The 18,027-nt window shown below is 52.9% G+C and overlaps 1 protein-coding gene across 7 annotated transcripts in view; it reads right to left on the reverse strand.

Moving 5' to 3' along the window:
- Nucleotides 1–18,027, reverse strand: part of RNF123 (ring finger protein 123) — a 144,752-nt gene that overhangs the window by 87,178 nt on the left and 39,547 nt on the right. For all 7 annotated transcript variants that reach the window (XM_050959986.1, XM_050959987.1, XM_050959988.1 and 4 more), the window contains 7 exons: nt 17,555–17,647; nt 9,455–9,528; nt 8,806–8,923; nt 6,162–6,261; nt 5,745–5,806; nt 3,322–3,393; nt 1,683–1,803 (listed from right to left, as the gene is read on the reverse strand). In XM_050959986.1, coding sequence (XP_050815943.1) covers nt 1,683–1,803; nt 3,322–3,393; nt 5,745–5,806; nt 6,162–6,261; nt 8,806–8,923; nt 9,455–9,528; nt 17,555–17,647 — 640 coding nt within the window. The remainder of the gene's footprint in view (nt 1–1,682; nt 1,804–3,321; nt 3,394–5,744; nt 5,807–6,161; nt 6,262–8,805; nt 8,924–9,454; nt 9,529–17,554; nt 17,648–18,027) is intronic.

Below are 18,027 nucleotides of genomic sequence, written 5' to 3' on the forward strand. Positions count from 1 at the left end.
GGCCTGGAATGCACCGGAGGCAGGGAAGGCTCCCTGCCCTGCCCCCGCGCAGCTCCGAGAAGCAGTTGGAAAGTAGGGGAGGAGAAGAGCAGGGGTGTGTGTGTGTGTGTGTGTTGCTGTTGCTTCAGGCACCGCCCCCAGCATCTCCCATTGGCCAAAAACGGGGAACTGCGGCCAATGGGAGCTGCTGGGGGCTGTGCCTGAAGCAACATCAATAAACACTCCTGTGCCTCTCCTCCCCCAGGTTCTGTCCACTTCTCGGAGCAGCACGGGGGCAGGGCAGGCAGGCAGGCAGCGAGCCTGCCCTGCCCCCCCGTGCACATCAGGTTGGAGCCACTCTAGGTAAAATGCTGGGGAAGGGCGGGGGGGCCGTGAGGAGCTTGTGGGCCGCAGAAAATAACCTGTTTGAGACCCCTGGAATAGATGATGCTGATATAGACGCGTAAGAGCAGCTAGCACAGGCCCCACTGGCCAGATAGTGCTGTTCATCCTGCACTTCAGGGCTCTGACAAGCCCATCCACTCCCCTCGGAGGACTGGTCTGTGTGAGAAACCTGAGCGGCAGAGCTTCGGAGGCATGTCCTCAGAAGGACCATTCCGAAAGTGTGTGTGCACACAGTGGAGTTACCTGGCTGCAGCACTATCCCGCATTAGCGATGCCAGTCACCTCCCAGGTGCTGCCAAGCCCCAAGTGCAGTGGTATGGTTCATTATGCCGTACCGGTAAGATATTTATAGCTGGTACTGCATACCAGAAAGACAGAGGAGGAAACCACCCCCAGCCCCACCCCCTGCCCTTCCACAGAGCTGCATCTCCTCCTCCTGTATAGCAGCCCCGCCAGAGGACAGGGCTGGGGGGCGGTACAGCTGCCGGAGGAGCTACCAGCGTTCTGCTCCCATCCCCGCTGGGAACCACAGCAGGAAAAGGAACAGAACGTCGGCAGCTCCTCCCATATGGCTGTACCGCCACCAGCCCTACCCCCTCCCAGCCCCGTTCTTCGGCAGGGCTGCTGTACAGACCCCAGGCAGGACAACTCAGGAGAAACAGCTGCATGAAAAGGCTGGGGGCAGTACAGCAGCCATGCCAGAGAAGCTACCGGTGGGGGGCTGCCCAGCAGCCCCACACTCTTCTGCTCCTTTCGGTACTGCTGTTCCGGAAAGCCCTGATCCCCCAGGAACCACAGCGGTGAAAGGAGAACACTGGCAGCTCCTCCGGCGCGGCTGTACTGCCCCCAGCCCTTCCACACAGCTGCATCTCCTGAGTCCTCCTGACTGGGGTCTGTACAGCAGAAGTCTCCAGTGCAGCGGGAGGACGACAGAGCCCCCCCAAGTAATGTGGGATGGATGTGGATCATGGGGAGAGGATGGGGAGAGCACAGGGCCCCTGGTCTGGGCGTGGGGCAGGGAGGAGTCATGGGGGAAGTCACATGCCCCTCCCCCGCTTTTGTGTCCCTCCTGTAAGTGCAGCGTACCAGCAAGAAATGATTTCTACTTGAACCACTGCCCAAGTGTAAAGGTTCCCAGGCTGCAGGGTCATGAAAGGTCACTGCTCCTGAATGGAGCTCAAGTGTCCAACCTCCTGGAAAACAGCAGCCAGGCCCCATCCCGTTCCCACCCCAGTGTACCAGGGCCTCCATGACAATGCCGGGCCACTGCTGATTGCTGGAGCATACAGAGGCCTTACCCTCACTGCTCAGGGCTGCAGGAGCCTTGGCCTTGTGCCCATCCCAGTAGCAGCGCAAGGTGGAGATGAGTCGATGCAGGAAGCAGACCATGTATTCTGGCGGGCACAGTACAGTCAGGTTCTGGAGGGGGCAGCAGAGCAGACAGTGAAGGAGAGTCACACTTGGCAGTCACAGCAGCAGCACTGCTTGGACTTTCTGCTCCCAGCCCCACTCTGTACACTCCACTGTCTTGCAGACTGCATGGAGCATTGGCCGCAGAGCCCAGCCCCAGCACACAGCGCCTCCCCAGAAGTGCCCCTCTCCATGGCACAGTGCACCTCCCCATGGCATCGCCAGGTGGCATTACAAATTCGCGTGCTGGGCCAGCCCGCTGGCCTGAAGGCATGCTAGCAGACAAACGTTTGAACGCCAGCTGGGCACTCTCAGTGGCAGAGAAGGTAAGCTTCTAAATAACGTAACCATGCAGTGGGGAAGAGCACAAATACCTAGCACAGAGCTAGCTGTGACCACAGCATCACAAAGACCTTCAACAGCAGCAAGTGAAGCAGGCTGCCAGCTGGGGTTCCCTGGCTTTCTCCCAAATCTCCCATCACTGCACTAGCTGTGGAGCAGCTCCACCACTGGTGGCAGCAGCAGCAAGAAAACACTAACCCTGCCCAGTCACTGACATCTTGTCCCCAGAGATGCTCTGACCAGGGTTAAGCACCAGTGCTCCACCTACACTAGTATTCCCCACAACTACTGTAGTGGGACTGCACTGGGGCCAGTGCAGCCATGAAATCGGAGGGGAAGGTTGGGGCAGACACAGGCTGTCCCCCAAGATAACAATCCCTCCTGGGTGCTGAGCCTTTGAGGGTATCACAAACAGCCTCTTACAGGAACTAGTCAGCTTTGTATCATTGACAGCGGCACAATTCCCTTCACTACCCATGAGTGGGTCTGGCCTGGGAAGGTGAGGACAGCGGCAGCATCACTGGAGAGCTGTGAGCACTGCCAGCTATCACCATGCTGTCTGCCTTCATAGAATATCAGGGTTGGAAGGGACCTCAGGAGGTCATCTAGTCCAACCCCCTGCTCAAAGCAGGACCAATCCCCAGACAGATTTTTACCACAGATCCCTAAATGTCTCCCTCAAGGATTGAACTCACAACCCTGGGTTTAGCAGGCCAGTGCTCAAACCACTGAACTATCCCTCCCCTCTTCCAACAGCACCTCCTCAATAGACCCAACATGCCCCTAACGGCATGTTGCTCTCAGTGCCTGGGTGAAGGTAGGGTCAGATTCTCTTTGTGAGGGGCTAGCGATGGGGTCCTAAAGGGATGAGAACCTTGGCTGGGAGAGGGGTTAAAACATTTGGCTTCTCCCTCCCCACTGCCTGCCTCAACCCCAGCACCCGTCCCTCCCCAGTGCATGCTGCGTGCGCAAGCGACGTTCCGGAGGACAGCACGCTTGGCAGCTACAGGGGGAAGAGCTGAGTCTCTTGGGTTCTATCCCCTGGACAGTGCCTGCGCCAATCCTTTCCGGTGCCAAGAGGGCCCAATGCAGCCACCTCACATTGCTGCAGGGCTCGGCTGCCCAGTTGGGAGGCACTAGAGAAGAACAATGGCCCATCCCAGCAGTGCTGGCACCACGACTTACCCCTCGGTTGCTGGCATTTTCCTGAAGGAACTTGCGGAATTTGTTCAGGAAGATATATCTGGAGGCTTCCCCCTGATAGAAGAAAGAACAGGAGTGGTGCTTACCCAGCTGTGAGAAACCCGTGCTCTCCTCTCTGCTTTGGGACTGCTCTGCTCACCTGGCCCAAAATTCACCCCCAGAAGCCCTTTGGGAATCAAGTGCCACACAGGCCTTGGCACAACCCTCTGCACAAGGACCAGTTTCATCTTTGGAAACCTTTTAAGTCTTCTCGTGCTAGTCTGCATGTCCAGTGCACTCCACTTCTCCCTCCCAGCTCCCCTTCTGGCCTGCACCAAGGCAGACCAAGCTATTCCCACTGCAGACATGCATCCTGCACCACTGGCATGCATAGCAATGCCCTGAGAACAACACTTGGTCCCTCCCCACGGAGCCAGTGACCTATGGACAGCTATGTTCTGTTGCCATTTGGACAGCAATTTAACAAGTGCCACTAAGAAACCTGGGAGCTAGGCTTAGCAGGGCCAGTACCCACCCCACCTTCCTGCCAATATCATCAGTGCCTCCTGATGGGAGTGTGGGATAGTCAGTAGGACCCTGCTGGGATTTGCCAGTGTGGCCAGTTAGTGTGAACACAGTATGCAATGCACATGCACAGGGGCTTTTAGAGGCCACATACCCATGGGCTGTGGGTTAACATTTCACTAGAATCAGGGCCGGCTTTAGGCCAATTTGCCCGATTCCCAGGAATCGGGCCCCGCGCCTATGAGGGCCCCGCGCCTTAGACTTTTTTTTTTTTTTTAAACTTACCCCGGGTTCCTGGCTGCGATCTGCTCAGGGGTCTTCCGTGGTCCCACTCCCTTGCGCGAAGCGCAGGCGGGAGCGCGGCAAGCCCCGCTCTCCCGGCTGGAGCCCCGGCCGGAGCGCGGCAAACCCCGAGGCACCGTTCTCCCGGCTGGAGCTCCAGCCAGAGCGTGGCAAGCCCCGAGGCCCTGCTCTCCCGGCTGGAGCTCCAGGCCTTTAAATAGCCTCCAGAGGCCTGGGGTAGTGAGGGGCTCCAGGGGCTATTTAAAAGGTCAGGGCTCCAGCTGCCTGCCTCTGCCATCCTGGTCCTTTAAATAGCCGCCAGAGCCCCGCCACCCCCATGCATTCCCCAGGGCTCCCGCGGCTATTTAAAAGGTCCAGAAGCTGGGGAGCCCTGGGCCCTTTAAATAGCCCCCAAAGCCCTGGGATAGCAGGGAGCTTGGGGGCTATTTAAGGGGCTGGGGCTCCAGCTGCCTCTGCTGCACCTTCTGCCTTGCCCACACCAGCCCCACTCCCTCTGCCTGCAGCCAGCTCTGCACCCCGTGCCCACAGCCAGTCCCTGTCAAACCCCCTGCCGTGTCTCCAGTCAACCCCTGCCACACACCTGTGGCCCTGCCCAAAGCCAGCCAGCCCCACACACACTGCTGCCTGCACCAGCCCTGCACACCCTGCCCTGTCTCCAGCCAACCCCTGCTGCACCCCTCTGCCTGAAGCCAGCCAGTCTCTGCCTCTGTCTCCAGCCCTGCCAACCCCTGCTGCATCCCCCCGCGGTCCTGCCTGAAGCCAGCCCGCCCCACACACCCCCTATCTCCAACCAGCCCCGCACCCCTTGCCCTGCCTCCAGCCAGCCCCATGTCACTGCTGCACTGCAGTTCCAGGACAGTAACCCTGCACACCTGCTTCAATGAGGTGGGCAGGAAGCAGCTGGGACCCACACATGTGAAACAGCAGTCATTAATAACCAATCAATGGCATATATGATTCAATGTATATAAGTTATAATTTTATTATTTATATAGTTATGGAAAGTAAATAATACATGAAAGAAATGAAAGGGATAGCTCAGTGGTTTGAGCATTGGCCTGCTAAACCCAGGGTTGTGAGTTCAGTCCTTGAGGGGGCCATTTAGGGATTTGGGGATTGGTCCTGCTTTGAGCAGGGGGTTGGACTGGATGATCTCCTGAGGTCTCTTCCAACCCTAATAATCTATGATTCTATCCCTGCCAGGGCCCCACCGAAAATGTTCGAATTGGGCCCCGCACTTCCTAAAGCCGGCCCTGACTAGAATCCCAAAGAGGAAGGAAATTCAGAGCGAGGGAAGAGCTCTAGTTTCTGTGTTGGACACCAAGGGCCAAAGCAGGTGATTCACAGCATGAGAAAATGCAGTTCAGAGATCCTCCCCTCCCTCTTAACACAGAGTCCAGGGCTCAGGGAGCAATGCAGCCTGCCTGCACAGATCAACATGGAGCGCTGCCCTCTCCGCATACAAAACTGAGGGTGCTTGCTATTATATGGCAGAGGTAGCCCCGGGAGAGGAAAGCCTGAGCAGCTCTGCCTTGAAAGCCTCGCAGTCCATGGATCCCGCATTAGAGGGGCCCACAAGGTGTTTCCGTTCTACTTACCCCTCCTCGATCTTTGTTGTTCAGAAGCAGCTTCAGGATCTGAACCTGGAGTTCTTCCACCACTAAGAGAGGGACACACAAGTCAGCCACCAGAGGAAGTGCCCTGAGAGCTCAGAGCCCATTCACCCCCATGCCATGGGCAGAGACTGCCTGAGACTGCTCCCCAGCAGTCAAGAAGGCATGCTCAGGCCAGCACGGCACTATCCATGGCTGCTGAGCCCTCTCAGCCTGGCCCCTGGCTCCCACTGCATGGCCATGGGAACACTGACCAGCTCGGCATGCATGGGCCCACAGCTGGCTCCTGGCTGCCAAGGGCACTTGGAGGCAGCTCAGATGCCCGTCCTGTGATGGTGTGAGTGCATTTCGCCACACGGCTCTACAAGGCGCTGGTCCCCCAGCAGTGACCCCCTCACAGACCTTCAATGCGTTTTTTGAGCCGCTGGCAGCCTCTGTCATATGCCCGTCGGCGCAGCCTCTCCTCGGCACTCTCCTCCTTCACCTCCTTGCTCTCCTTGCCCTGGGGTGAGGAGGTGGTTGACAATTAACCCCAGCCAGGACCAGCACATCAAGCCCAGCACCACAGAGGGACAGCGGCACTTCCCCCCCAGGGACAGTCAGTGGCCTGGCAGCTGGCAGCCAAGCTGGGAGCCCTCCCTGGAGTGTCACAGGTCCCCAGCAGATGCGGGAGCCAGGAAGGAGCCACCTTGCCCAGAGCCACAGTGCCAAACCTTTGAGGGGTGGAGAGCAACTAGACAACCCCGCAGAATTACAACAGCAACTTGGGAGGGAAGCCCTTCCCCTTACCCTCCTGTAAGGTATACTTGCCCCAACCCCACAGCAGCATGCAACCCAGGTCAGACCATGACGGATGGTGGAGGAGTGGCTGGGAGCCCTTGGCACACAGAGGATGCAGCACAGATCTGCCAGTTCTCATGTGAGCACAGCCTGGGGGTTCCCCTGCCTACCCAGCCAGTGTACTGCACCCCAGTGTCAAGAAGTCAGCAAAGGAACAGGGCTGCCACCCTCTGCAGTCCTCTCCAGCATTCTTCAGACACTGAACTAGGAGCCAACAAGCAGCTGTCAGCCCCCCAGCTCATTGCTGCTGAGTCCCACTGGGCTTGGAGAAGGAAGCAGCAGCTGCCTTGTTAGAGCCCTGATTTTAGTGCCTTGTCCCCCAGAGTGACCCAGCTCTGTCTCTCTCCCAAGCCCACCTGTGCCCACGGAACACCATTCCTTCCCCAGGAGCCCCCAGCCTCATCTCTCCCTGCACCCACTCCCAGGAACAGCCCCGAACCCAACCCCTCCCCCAGGACCCCCCTCACAATACAGGATCCCTCAGTTCAACCCCAGTCCCTGACACACACCTTCCCAAAAGCAGTTCTCCCTTCTCCCAAACCAATTAGTCCCTCAAGCCACCCCACCCCCACCCCTAAAACCAACCACAGTGGGGAGCAAGGAGGGGAGCCCCTAAACTCTACTGAGAGCTGTCTCCTGGGAGCCCCAGCTGCCCCCCTCCACTGAAGGCTCCAGGGCTCAGCTCCTGCTCTCTCCCTCCCCTCTTCCTGTCACTGGAGCTACAGCTTGAAGGCTGCTTTGCTTCCTTGCCCCGCCTGGGAACAAAATAACGAGCTATCAGGGAGTTTTTCAATGCATCCCTCCACTCCCTGGCCTCGGTATGTCCCACTGCACCGGCCTCAACCTCCTGGTGCCCCGTGCACAGCACTAGTTAATCTCTCTCTCCAGCTCAGGGTGCTTTTGACACATCATCCACATATCAGACTCAGCCAAGCCCACGCCACTTCACCCCCGGAGACAGCATCCCATCCAGCTTGTCCCAGCAGCTGGGGACAGCAGACAGCAGCTCAGTCATTGTGAGCTATTTTAACCTCCATAGACAATGCCCTGCTAGCATCCTGCTGGAGCTCCTGCTCAAGCCCCTCTGTCGATCGCAGCTGCATGCCAGGCAGAGAGAGGCAGCTCTGGGAGCTAAGTACTCCCAGTACTTACACAGAAGCCAGTCAGCAACCAGTGCAGCTCCTTGGCACAGGGTCACAGCAAGGTACTCACTGCCCTTTGCCCCAGAGACAGCAGGGGCTAGTGGGCAGCGCTAGACATTCCTCTCAAAACTTCCTCCTCCCCAGCCACCACCCTCCTGCCCATCACTTGGGACCGTAACCAGGTCACTCGCTGACTCCGCCACTCACTGGACCCAGCATTCAGGCCATGTCCACACCATGACGCTTCCTCTTCACACTCTGCCACACCCAGGGTATCGCTCCTTGGTGCTGCCACCTCCTCCTGGCCGGCTCTGGCCCCTCGCTAACCTTCCCGACTCACTGCTCTGCCCTCTCACCGCTACCATGCCCTGCACGCCCCACTCACCTCCGCCTCCAACATGGCTCATCACCTCCCCAGCAGTGTACAGGGGCATCTGCCTGCCTCCACCACACCAACATCCCCAGCCTTCACCACCCACCTGTTAGCTCCTCCCACACCTCACAGAGACCGCAGCCAGCCACTGCCTTTACCCCCTCAAAACCGCACCTTCCGCGTCTCCACCCCACTGCAGTGCTGCAAGAACCAGCCTGGGGACGCCACTCAGTAGGGGCTGTGCTGTGACTCTCCCTCACTCTCCCCACCACAACCCATCGTTCTGACTCCACACCCTTGAACATCACACCGCAGCAGTCTGGTCTGGAGGGGACAGAGGTCCTCACAAAGAAAAACGGCCACAACCTCCTGGCCAGACACAGCTGAAAACCCATCCCAGTCGGCATGGGTATCTGAGTATCTAACCCAGCCTCAAAGTGCAAGCATGTCCCAGGCAGTGGGGCACCCCCCAGCAGGAGACAGCTATGCCCTCCCTGGCCTGCCACCATCACACCTGCCTCAGGTCTCAGCCAGACACCAGGCGAGGCAGTCAGCTTCACCTACTTAGCCAGCTGGCAGCACAGCTAGACCTTCACTCTCTGATCACAGGCGTGCACACACACGCACACCCACCCCTACCGGGCAGGCCAGGCATCTTTCCCACTCCCAGAAGAGGCATGTGGCTGCACACCTCTTTGGTGAAGCGGTTTGGCCACCAGGTGGTGGGGATGAGCTCCTGCAGGCCAGCCTCCTCCACACGCAGGGGGCTCTTGATATAGAAGAACACCACTGAGCGGAGCACATCGAAGCTGTGCGGGAGTTAAGGGAGAAGCCCAGCAGGGCAGCTGGGAGCATGTCAGCCATACAAAGAGCCCCAGGGGAGGGAAAAGCAGCCCCACCGCTAAGATGGGGTTAGAGGTTAGGCACCTTTCCAAACAAACTCTTGAATCCATCTTCATGAGGTGCTCAGAAACTGGGGGGATCCCACTGAAACAGACAGGCTGGGTGCCAGGGGGAAGCTGACTGCTGTGAAAGCTGTTTTGGTGAATTCTCTGTGGTTTCACTCCAGGAGTCAGCCAACGGATATGGAGTGTGGGGTTTGTATAGACAGAGAGAAGCAGGGCATGGGACAGGAGAAAGACCCCAACAGGATGCAGCACAGTCTGGAGAGCTCCCCTCCCTTCTTCAACAGTGAGATTCCATGGAGAATGGTACCAACCATTCCTGCAGCTAAAGAGGCCCCCAGCATGACTCCCCTCAGAACACAGGGCACCCAGGGAGAGGAAACTAACTGCATCTTCTAGGGGGTATGTCGGAATGGGAGTAAATGCAAAAGATACAGGACATTGTTGAGAAGGTATTTCCTGGACTTCTCGTGCTTCAGGACTGCAATGGTGAGCCGGAGGTAGTGGATCTGGGGAGAGAGATAGAACAGAGTCAACAGGAAAAGCTGTATCCCAGGGAAGCGACAAGGGTTCAGTTACCAATACAAGTACAGCCGGAACAAAGAGCTGCCACGTTTCAAGTCAGCAACTAAAGAGACTGACTGAGCTCTCTGAATCTATTTGGCTTAACAGAGAGATGGTTCCAGGGTGACTTGGGAAACAAATATTTAACAATATGTTATTTGACATGGATGGCCCCCATCTGTTTTCCACTGAGGGCAATGCGCATGCGCACAGAACTGGAGCTTTCAAAGTAGCAATGTCCGTCAGTCTCTTCACGCTCCTTGCTCCTCATGGGTTTGTGTCTTTGGTTCTTTTTCCACTACGGATCTACAGATCCGCAGTGGAGGGGAAGGAGGGTGGGTCTGGAGTACAGGCAGGGACCATACATCTTGAAGAAACCCCAGTTACAAGTATCTTCCCATTCTCCTCCTTAGAAGTGAGCATCCACATCGAAAAAAATCGACTTTGCACCCTACACAATCCCTAGAATTCAAAGGAGCATGCATTGATGCAGCCTCTGCATGTGCTTATCTGCCAAAAGGCAGATTCCTGAGCTTACTGAACCTGCTCACCTTAGTGACCTCCAGCCCTTCGATATCAGCCAGAATTTGCCTTTCCCTCCTCGGTCAGATGGCAGTGTGCACATATGTTATGCCCTTCACTCATCTGTGGTTCCGCTGTCTCCAGCTCTGGCTACAGGGAGTCTACTCCCCCATGTGCCAGTCCATGGACACCTGGTGGAACTGTGAGGGTGAAGTCCTCTCTTCTCTCCAATGGTGGACAAATTCATTCCACGTTTGCTCCAGAATGCCCTTTCTTCCATCCTCGCCAAGCATTACAATTATAATGGATGCGTCGCTCAAAGGCTGGGGCGCCCATATGGGATACCACATGACGAAAGGCACTTGGAATGCTCAGGAAACCAGGGTGCACATCAACATCCTGGAACTTTGTATGGTACATAAGGCATGCCACGTGTCCTTAACAGCTGTCTGTTTTTCTCATGTCAGACAACACCACTGCAGTTTACTACATAAACAAGCAAGGAGGCGCACGGTCCCCAGCACTGGAAATGGTGCATTTCACATCATATCTTCCTGTCGGCAGCCTACTTACCAGGAACCCAGAATGTACTTGCTGATGCTCTCAGCGTGAACTTTGCGACTGACCACAAATGGGAGTTACACAACTGATAGTTGCAGACATCTTCAGCCACTGGAGAACCTGTCAGGGACCTCTTTGCATCTCACACCAATACCAAGTGCGTTCAGTATTGTTTGAAGGGAGGACTTAGTACCCACTCACAGGAGGACACTCTGATGATCAACTGGTCAGACCAGATCAACTATGCCTTCCTTCCATTTATGCCCCTGCCACACAATCTCAGATGGGAGGGGGTGATGGTCATCCTGATCACCCCATACTGGCCTCACCAGTTGTGGTTTCCTCCTCTTCTCCGCATGCCAAAGCATCCATCACTCCTGCTCCCAACATTCCTGCAACTACTCACGCAACACAACTGTGGACTCAGACACCCTGATCTGAGGGCGCTCCACCTGAAAGCATGGCATTTGGATGGATGCCTCCGCTAACACACAAATGCTCGCAGGCGGTCTGAGAAATTCTCTCCAATAGCAGAAAGGAGTCCACAAGGCAATCCTACCAGGCCAAATGGGCTCATTTCATTACCTGGCCCCCAACATAGAGGTCTTGCCCCAGAGGCCATGGGTATCCTCATGCTATTAGATTATCTGCTCTTTCTAAAGACCTAGGGGCTCATTCTCCATCAAAACGCATGTAGCAGCCATTAGTGCCTTCCACCCTCCCATGGATAGACATTCTGTCTTCACCCACCACTTAACTGCCAGGTTCTGGAAGGGCCTTGCATGCAAATACCCACCCATCCAGGCTGTTGCTCCTCAGTTTAGTCCTCCCATCATTAATGAACTTCTCCCTTTGAACCTTTGGCCTCCTGCCCCCTCTCTCTTCTTTTTATGGAAGTCGTCTTTCTGATCGCCATTATCTCTGCAAGGAGGGTTAGGAGGCTATGCTGGCAACTCCTCCTTTCACCACATTCCATAAGGACAAGGTCTCACCTGCATCCCAGGTTCCTACCAAAGCTCATTTCCCATTTCTACCTCAACCAACCCATACACCTGCCCATTTTCTTCCCCAAACTGCACGCCTCCAGTGCAGAATGACAACTCAACTCCCTCGATGTACATAGGGCCTGGCCATTTACCTGCAAAGGACAAAGCCATTCTGGAATTGTCTCAGATTTGTTGCCATAGCAGAGAGAACTGAAGAGCAGGCCATCTCCCCCTAGAGACTCTCGAAGTGGGTCTCAGGGTGCATTATGCTCTGCTATCAATTATCGGGACAGTCCCCAGAAGGTGGGATGGGGCACATTCCACAAGAGTGCAGGCATTAGCTGCTGCAGCGCTCCATGATGTGCCCCATCACAGACATATGTAAGGCGGTCATGTGGAGTTTGGTACCTGCCTTTTCTTCTCTCTATGCCCTAGTGCATGATTCTGCCACAGACGCCTCTTTCGGTGACGTGGCCCTCCGTTCCACAGTTCCATCATCTTCTTTACACCCTCCTCCTACCTACGTACTGCTTGTTAATCCTCCTCAGCTGAATACAATAAAAACCAATACTTGAAGAAGCTGGGATGCTGACACTAGTTTCTGTTCTGGACCACCCTGTCAGCAGCCAATTGTCTAGGTAAAGGAAGAAGGATTCCTCGTGGTCAGAGGTAAGCTGCTACCACAGAGAAAACCTTTGTGAAGACTCATGAGGAAATGATAAGTCCAAATGGGAGACCTCTGTATTGAAAGTGCCGAGGACCCACCGTGAACCTCAGGAATTGTCTGTGGGTTGCATGTACATCCTGCAAATCCAGAGTCATATACCACATACCTTTTTCTAGTGAGGGAATGATTGCAGAAAGCATGACCATGTGTAACTTTGGTTTCCAAATGTATCGGCTGAGGCATCAGAGATCCAAGATTGGTCTCCATCCTCTTGTCTTCTTGGGTACGAAGAAATAGTTGGAGTAGAACCCTGTGCCTTGGAGGGTGTAGTGACTGGCTCCACCACTCCTCTTTTCAGGAGGGAGTCCACCTCTAGGGCAAGAAAACTGTCGCGAGAATGTTCCTTGGAACAGGAGTGGGGTGGGGGACATAGCATCAGAAGCTTAATAGTGTAGCAGCACCGAAAGACATTCAGAACTCACCAGTCCATTGTAATCCCGCTCCATGCTGGCAGAAAGAGTTTGAGACTGCCCCCGAAAGGAGTGACTGGCAAGGTCAATGTGCGCAGTGTGGTTGATGAGTCTCTGGTCATAATCAGAAATACTGTTTATATACAGACTGTGTTGTATGGAGGACTGCATTATCGGAACAGGTGGACAGGGTCTGTGAACCTTGGGGCGTTTCTGTGGAGGTTTGTAGGCCTGTTGGTGGTAGAATTGGGGAGTTCTGTAACGTTGCGTGGCAGTGGGCAAAACGGCTTTCACTTTGATGCTGATGTGTAAATGACTAATGATCACAAGGTGACTCTAGAATCTTTCTGCGAGTGCAAGGAGTCATCCGTCTTTTGATTGAACAGGTATAACTCGTCAAAAGGGACATCTTTGATCATGTTCTGCACTTCCCTATGGAAACCAGAGGAGTGGAATCAGGATTCCCTCCTCATGATGATTCCAGTTGCCAAAATGCACGAAGATGTGTCTGCTGAATCAACCATGGCCTGAAATATGGACATAGCTACCAACCTGCCTTCCTCTAAACTAGCTTGGCGTGATGGGCTTGGTCAAAGAGATCCCCCTGGGACTGTCATCTGATGTGTTGAATCACCTCTGACCCCGTTTTCCCTGCCAGCTTGGGACTCCAGAACCCTATCTTGTTGAGTCAGACATGCTAGCCTGCTGCAACACAGACCCGGGGTCTGGGACATGCCCCCAAAGCTTCAGACTTGAACTAAAAACAGCTCATCAGGTTACCTGTCTCCAGCACTCAGATACCCAGCTCCCAATGGGATCCAAACCACAAATAAATCCATTTTACTCTGTGTAAAGCTTATACTCGGTAAATTCATAAATTGTCTGCCCTCTGGAAAACTGATAGAGAGATATGCACAGCTGTTTGCTCCCCCAGGTATTAATATCTTACTCTGGGTTTACTAATAAACAAAAGTGATTTTATTAAGTACAAAAAGTAGGATTTAAGTGGTTTCAAACAACAATAGCCAGGACAAAGTAAGTCACAAAGCAAAATAAAACAAAACACGCAAGTCTAAACCTAATACATTAAGAAACTGATTACAGGTAATCTCACCCTCAGAGATGTTCCATTAAGTTTCTTTCACAGACTAGACTTCTTCCTAGTATGGGCCTAATCCCTTCCACTGGTACAGTCTTTGTTAGATCCAGCAGACATCTCAGATCATAAGCAGGGGTTCTCTCATGACTGGCAGCCCCTTTTGTCTTGCTTCACTCCCTTTTATAGCTTTGGCACAAGGTGGAAATCTTTTGTCTGTGCTTGTCCCCGCCTCATCAATGGAAAAGTACAAGGATTATGACAGATTCCAGCATCATGTGACATAGTCACATGTCACAGAGTAAGTCTCCATTCTTCCTGGGTTGCCCCACAAATACACAGGAAGGTTTTCAGGTAAACAAACAACTTACAACTAATTATCTGGGTCAATGGGAGCCATCAAGATTCTAAATCACCATTAACGGCCCACACTTCGCATAATTACAATAGGACCTCAGAGTTATACTTCACATTTCCAGCTTCAGATACAAGAATGATACATGTATACAAATAGGAGGAATATATTCAGTAGTTTATAACCTTCGTTATGATACCTTACACGAGAACTTTTGCATAAAGCGTATTCCAGTTACATCATATTCACACTCATAAGCCTATTCCCATAAAACATATGGAGTGCAATATTACACTTGGAATTTAGCATGATACTGTGCTCCTGGCCATATCCATGCTTGGGTCACTCCACAGGCACATTCAGCCAACAGCATGGACGAGCCCCCCATCCTGGCAGGCGGAACACCTTCTCTCCCTTCTACTCAATGAAGAACAGGATGGAATGGGTTACCTAGGGAGGTGGTGGAATCTCCATCCTGAGAGGTTTTTAAGGCCCGGCTTGACAAAGCCCTGGCTGGGATAATTTAGTTGGTGTTGGTCCCACTTTGAGCAAGAGGTTGAACTAGATGACCTCCTGAGGTCTCTTACAACCCTAAACTTCTATGATTCTAAAGTGATACAGGAGAATTCTCCCATGCTGAACAGGACAGTTCCGAAGGCAAATATTGGGGCCAAAAGCCCCAATATGGCCAACTTGAGTTATCCTGGTACCACCACTGCAACATCAGGGAGTCGGATACCAGTGGCTCCTAGGCTGAGGTAAGTGAGGGAATTGTCACAGTGCCATCTGTAGCCAATGATTTTATTTTATCATGTGCCGTGTGATGTTAGGATTATAGAAATATAAGATTGATCAGTAGTTAGAAGGGATAAATATGTATTAGGTATCTAAGTAAGGAGGGCTGAAATGCAAGGCCCACAGGAGGAGGCCTGTAAGATTTTAGCTTAGCCATTTTAGGCCTTAGGAGTTATGCCTGACATAAGTAACCAAAAAGAGTAATTCAATGCCATAAGATTACAGGAATAGATGTGCCAAGGGATGATATTGCGAAAAATTAGCCGTAAGTTTAATTTTAGATCACAAAGCACTCTAGAGGCACATTTTTCCCTTAACCACTAGATACAGGTTGTACATCAGTATTAATGAGAATAAAATGAACTATACACAACCTATAGAAAATGGGGTACAATATTATGAGGGGGACACAATATAAATAAGGAAAGAGAGGGTTGACACTTTCACACACATGTGCAGGGTATGAGATACATATTATAAAAGAGGGTGCCCAGATTGGGAAAAATTGAGCTCCCTATGGGAAAACTCCAGCAGGAACCATCCCTCTACTGATGCACAATCAATAAGAAACCTACCACACCCTAACACTGTCAAGGAGGATGTAAGTATGACTGTCACTATAATTTATGCATGGATATATTTAGGATAGATATATGCTTGGAGAGTCATAACTTTGCGGTAACTATAATAAAATTGATAGAAGATATTGGACATTGTTCTTGTGACTGTATGGTTTACTTTCCTTGATCTTCATATATTCCTAGAAGCTCTAGATCTGAAACAAGTGGCAGAGGTAACTCTGTTGAACTTGAGATTTTAGCCACCAGAACAGAACCCACAGTGATGTCATACATCATCACTACTAAATGTACTTTAAACAACATAAAAGGCTACACTTTGGAACAATCTGATAGTCATGTTTTTGGAACTGGAGCAGCAGGCCATGGGTAACGTCTGGATCCTCAGACTCAGAGGAAGAACCAGAATCTCACATCGATGGCAGTGCCAATGGAGCCGACAGAATGGGATGTGTTACATGAACACTGCCAGAAGGTGGCAGATCAGATGCAGGGGACAAAGCTCCCTTGGTAGATAAGAGTACCAGAGCACGGAGAGACGTCATCCTTTCCAGGGTGAACAGTTCATGAGGTCCAGGAGCATCTCCAAGTCTCCCCAGAGTCAGCAGTACCAGGTCTATGGATGGGACTGGAGCTGGTAACAGGCCCTGTCTCAAGACCAGCAATGCACTGGAACCGACGCCAGGGTGTGTGGGTCCATAACCAGTACCGGCAGATACGGCGAACAATGCAGTCTTTTGTCAGTCTTCTGGGCCTTGGAGCATGATGCTCCCTCTTGGCCAGAATTCATGGATGGCAGTGTCTCTCTTAGATCTGGAAGGAGACTTACTTCCATGCTTATGTGCATGCTTCCATGATTCATGGCTAGGTCCCACTGCGGGGTCCATAATACTGGTACCAACGACGTTGGACTGGGGCTCCATGGTAAGAAGTGCACTCAGGGATTGTTCAGGCTAGTGTATGACCGGGGAGAGAGAGGGTGTTGGGGGCCTTGTTCCCCACCCAGGATCCAACTGCCGTCCTGTGGCAACCTCCATGAGGTGCTTCTTAAGACGGAGGGCTCTGCCTTCCCGCGTGTGGCAGGGAAGGAGACACAGAACCTGCACCTGGCCATGGTCTGGGCGTCCACCAAACAGTACAGACAGTGTTGGTGCTCATCGTTGAGGGAGAACAAACAAGGGTAGGAAGCGCAGACTTTGAATCATGGCCTCTTACTCATAATCCAATACCCAGACCTGGGTGGGGAGGATCGTTTGGTAGGAGAGACCAAAGCAGCATCCCAAAAGAAAATTACTACCAAAAACCATGGAAGATCCTGACTTCATTCAGTACCCAGATGCAGAGGCGGGGGGTGGGGGCATTGAGGACTGTTTGGCTTAAAACCAGTGGAGCAGCATCCCCAGTTATTAGCCCTATGAAACCTTGAAAAACAAAACTATTACACAAAACATTTGAATTCCTAACTAAAGAATAAAAACAGTTTTCCAGGAAATGTGTCACCAAGGACGAGAAGACAGCAGAAACTCCAACTCAGACCATGCAGTGGTAAGAAGAAACTGAAGATGCAGTCAGTCCACCCTGCCTTTTATTGCCTCGTGGTTTTGCCCAAGGCAACACAGAGGCGCATGCGTGGACTGACAAACACTACTACTTTGAAAAGTTCTGGCTCCAGGCACATATGCATTACCCTCAATGGAATACAATAGGGACCATCACTGAAATGGTTTAGTTGTTTTTCTGAAAGACCTGCATTAGATGTTATTTTGGGGCAGGTCTCTGGCCCATGTTATCCAGGAAGTCAGCCTAGATGAGCACAGTGGTCCCTTCTGGTGCAGAAACCTGTCTGACTCCAGACCACTCCCTGCGCTGGGACACCTGAAGCCAGGGAAGGATGAATCCTTGGCTAGTCATTGTTCTCAGGCACTCTCAGTTACCACTCACCTGTAAACCCAGGTCTGGGATGATGGGAGAGAACCTGTAAGCCCGCAGCAGGGACATCAGCAGCTGCTTGAGGCATTCATGCACCTCGTAATCCTGAGAGAGAGTAAGAGAAACACTCAACAGAAATCGACATCTGGGGGGACATTGGGAAGGCTGGTTATTTAAGAAATAACCAAATCAGGACCAAGAGAGGCATCGCCTCTGGCTGAACACACGGAAATGGCATTTGCCTAGGCAGAAAAGAGTGGAGTCCCTTGGGTTGTATGTGACCCCATACTGCAGCTGGACACTAGTGATATGAACCAGGCATCTCGCAGTACAGCGCACATGTTGGCCTTATCTTCCCTCCTGGCTTTTGTTTAGTCATAACATGAGTCCTAGAAAGAGGACCCAATTCTCAGATTCACACTCCTCCCCGCCCCGAGATTTCCCTGCACAGGAGGAACCCTGAGATGGCCAAGAGCTAGGATAGC

This window comes from Gopherus flavomarginatus, chromosome 6 (assembly GCF_025201925.1).
Source record: "Gopherus flavomarginatus isolate rGopFla2 chromosome 6, rGopFla2.mat.asm, whole genome shotgun sequence".
NCBI lineage: Eukaryota > Metazoa > Chordata > Testudines > Testudinidae > Gopherus > Gopherus flavomarginatus.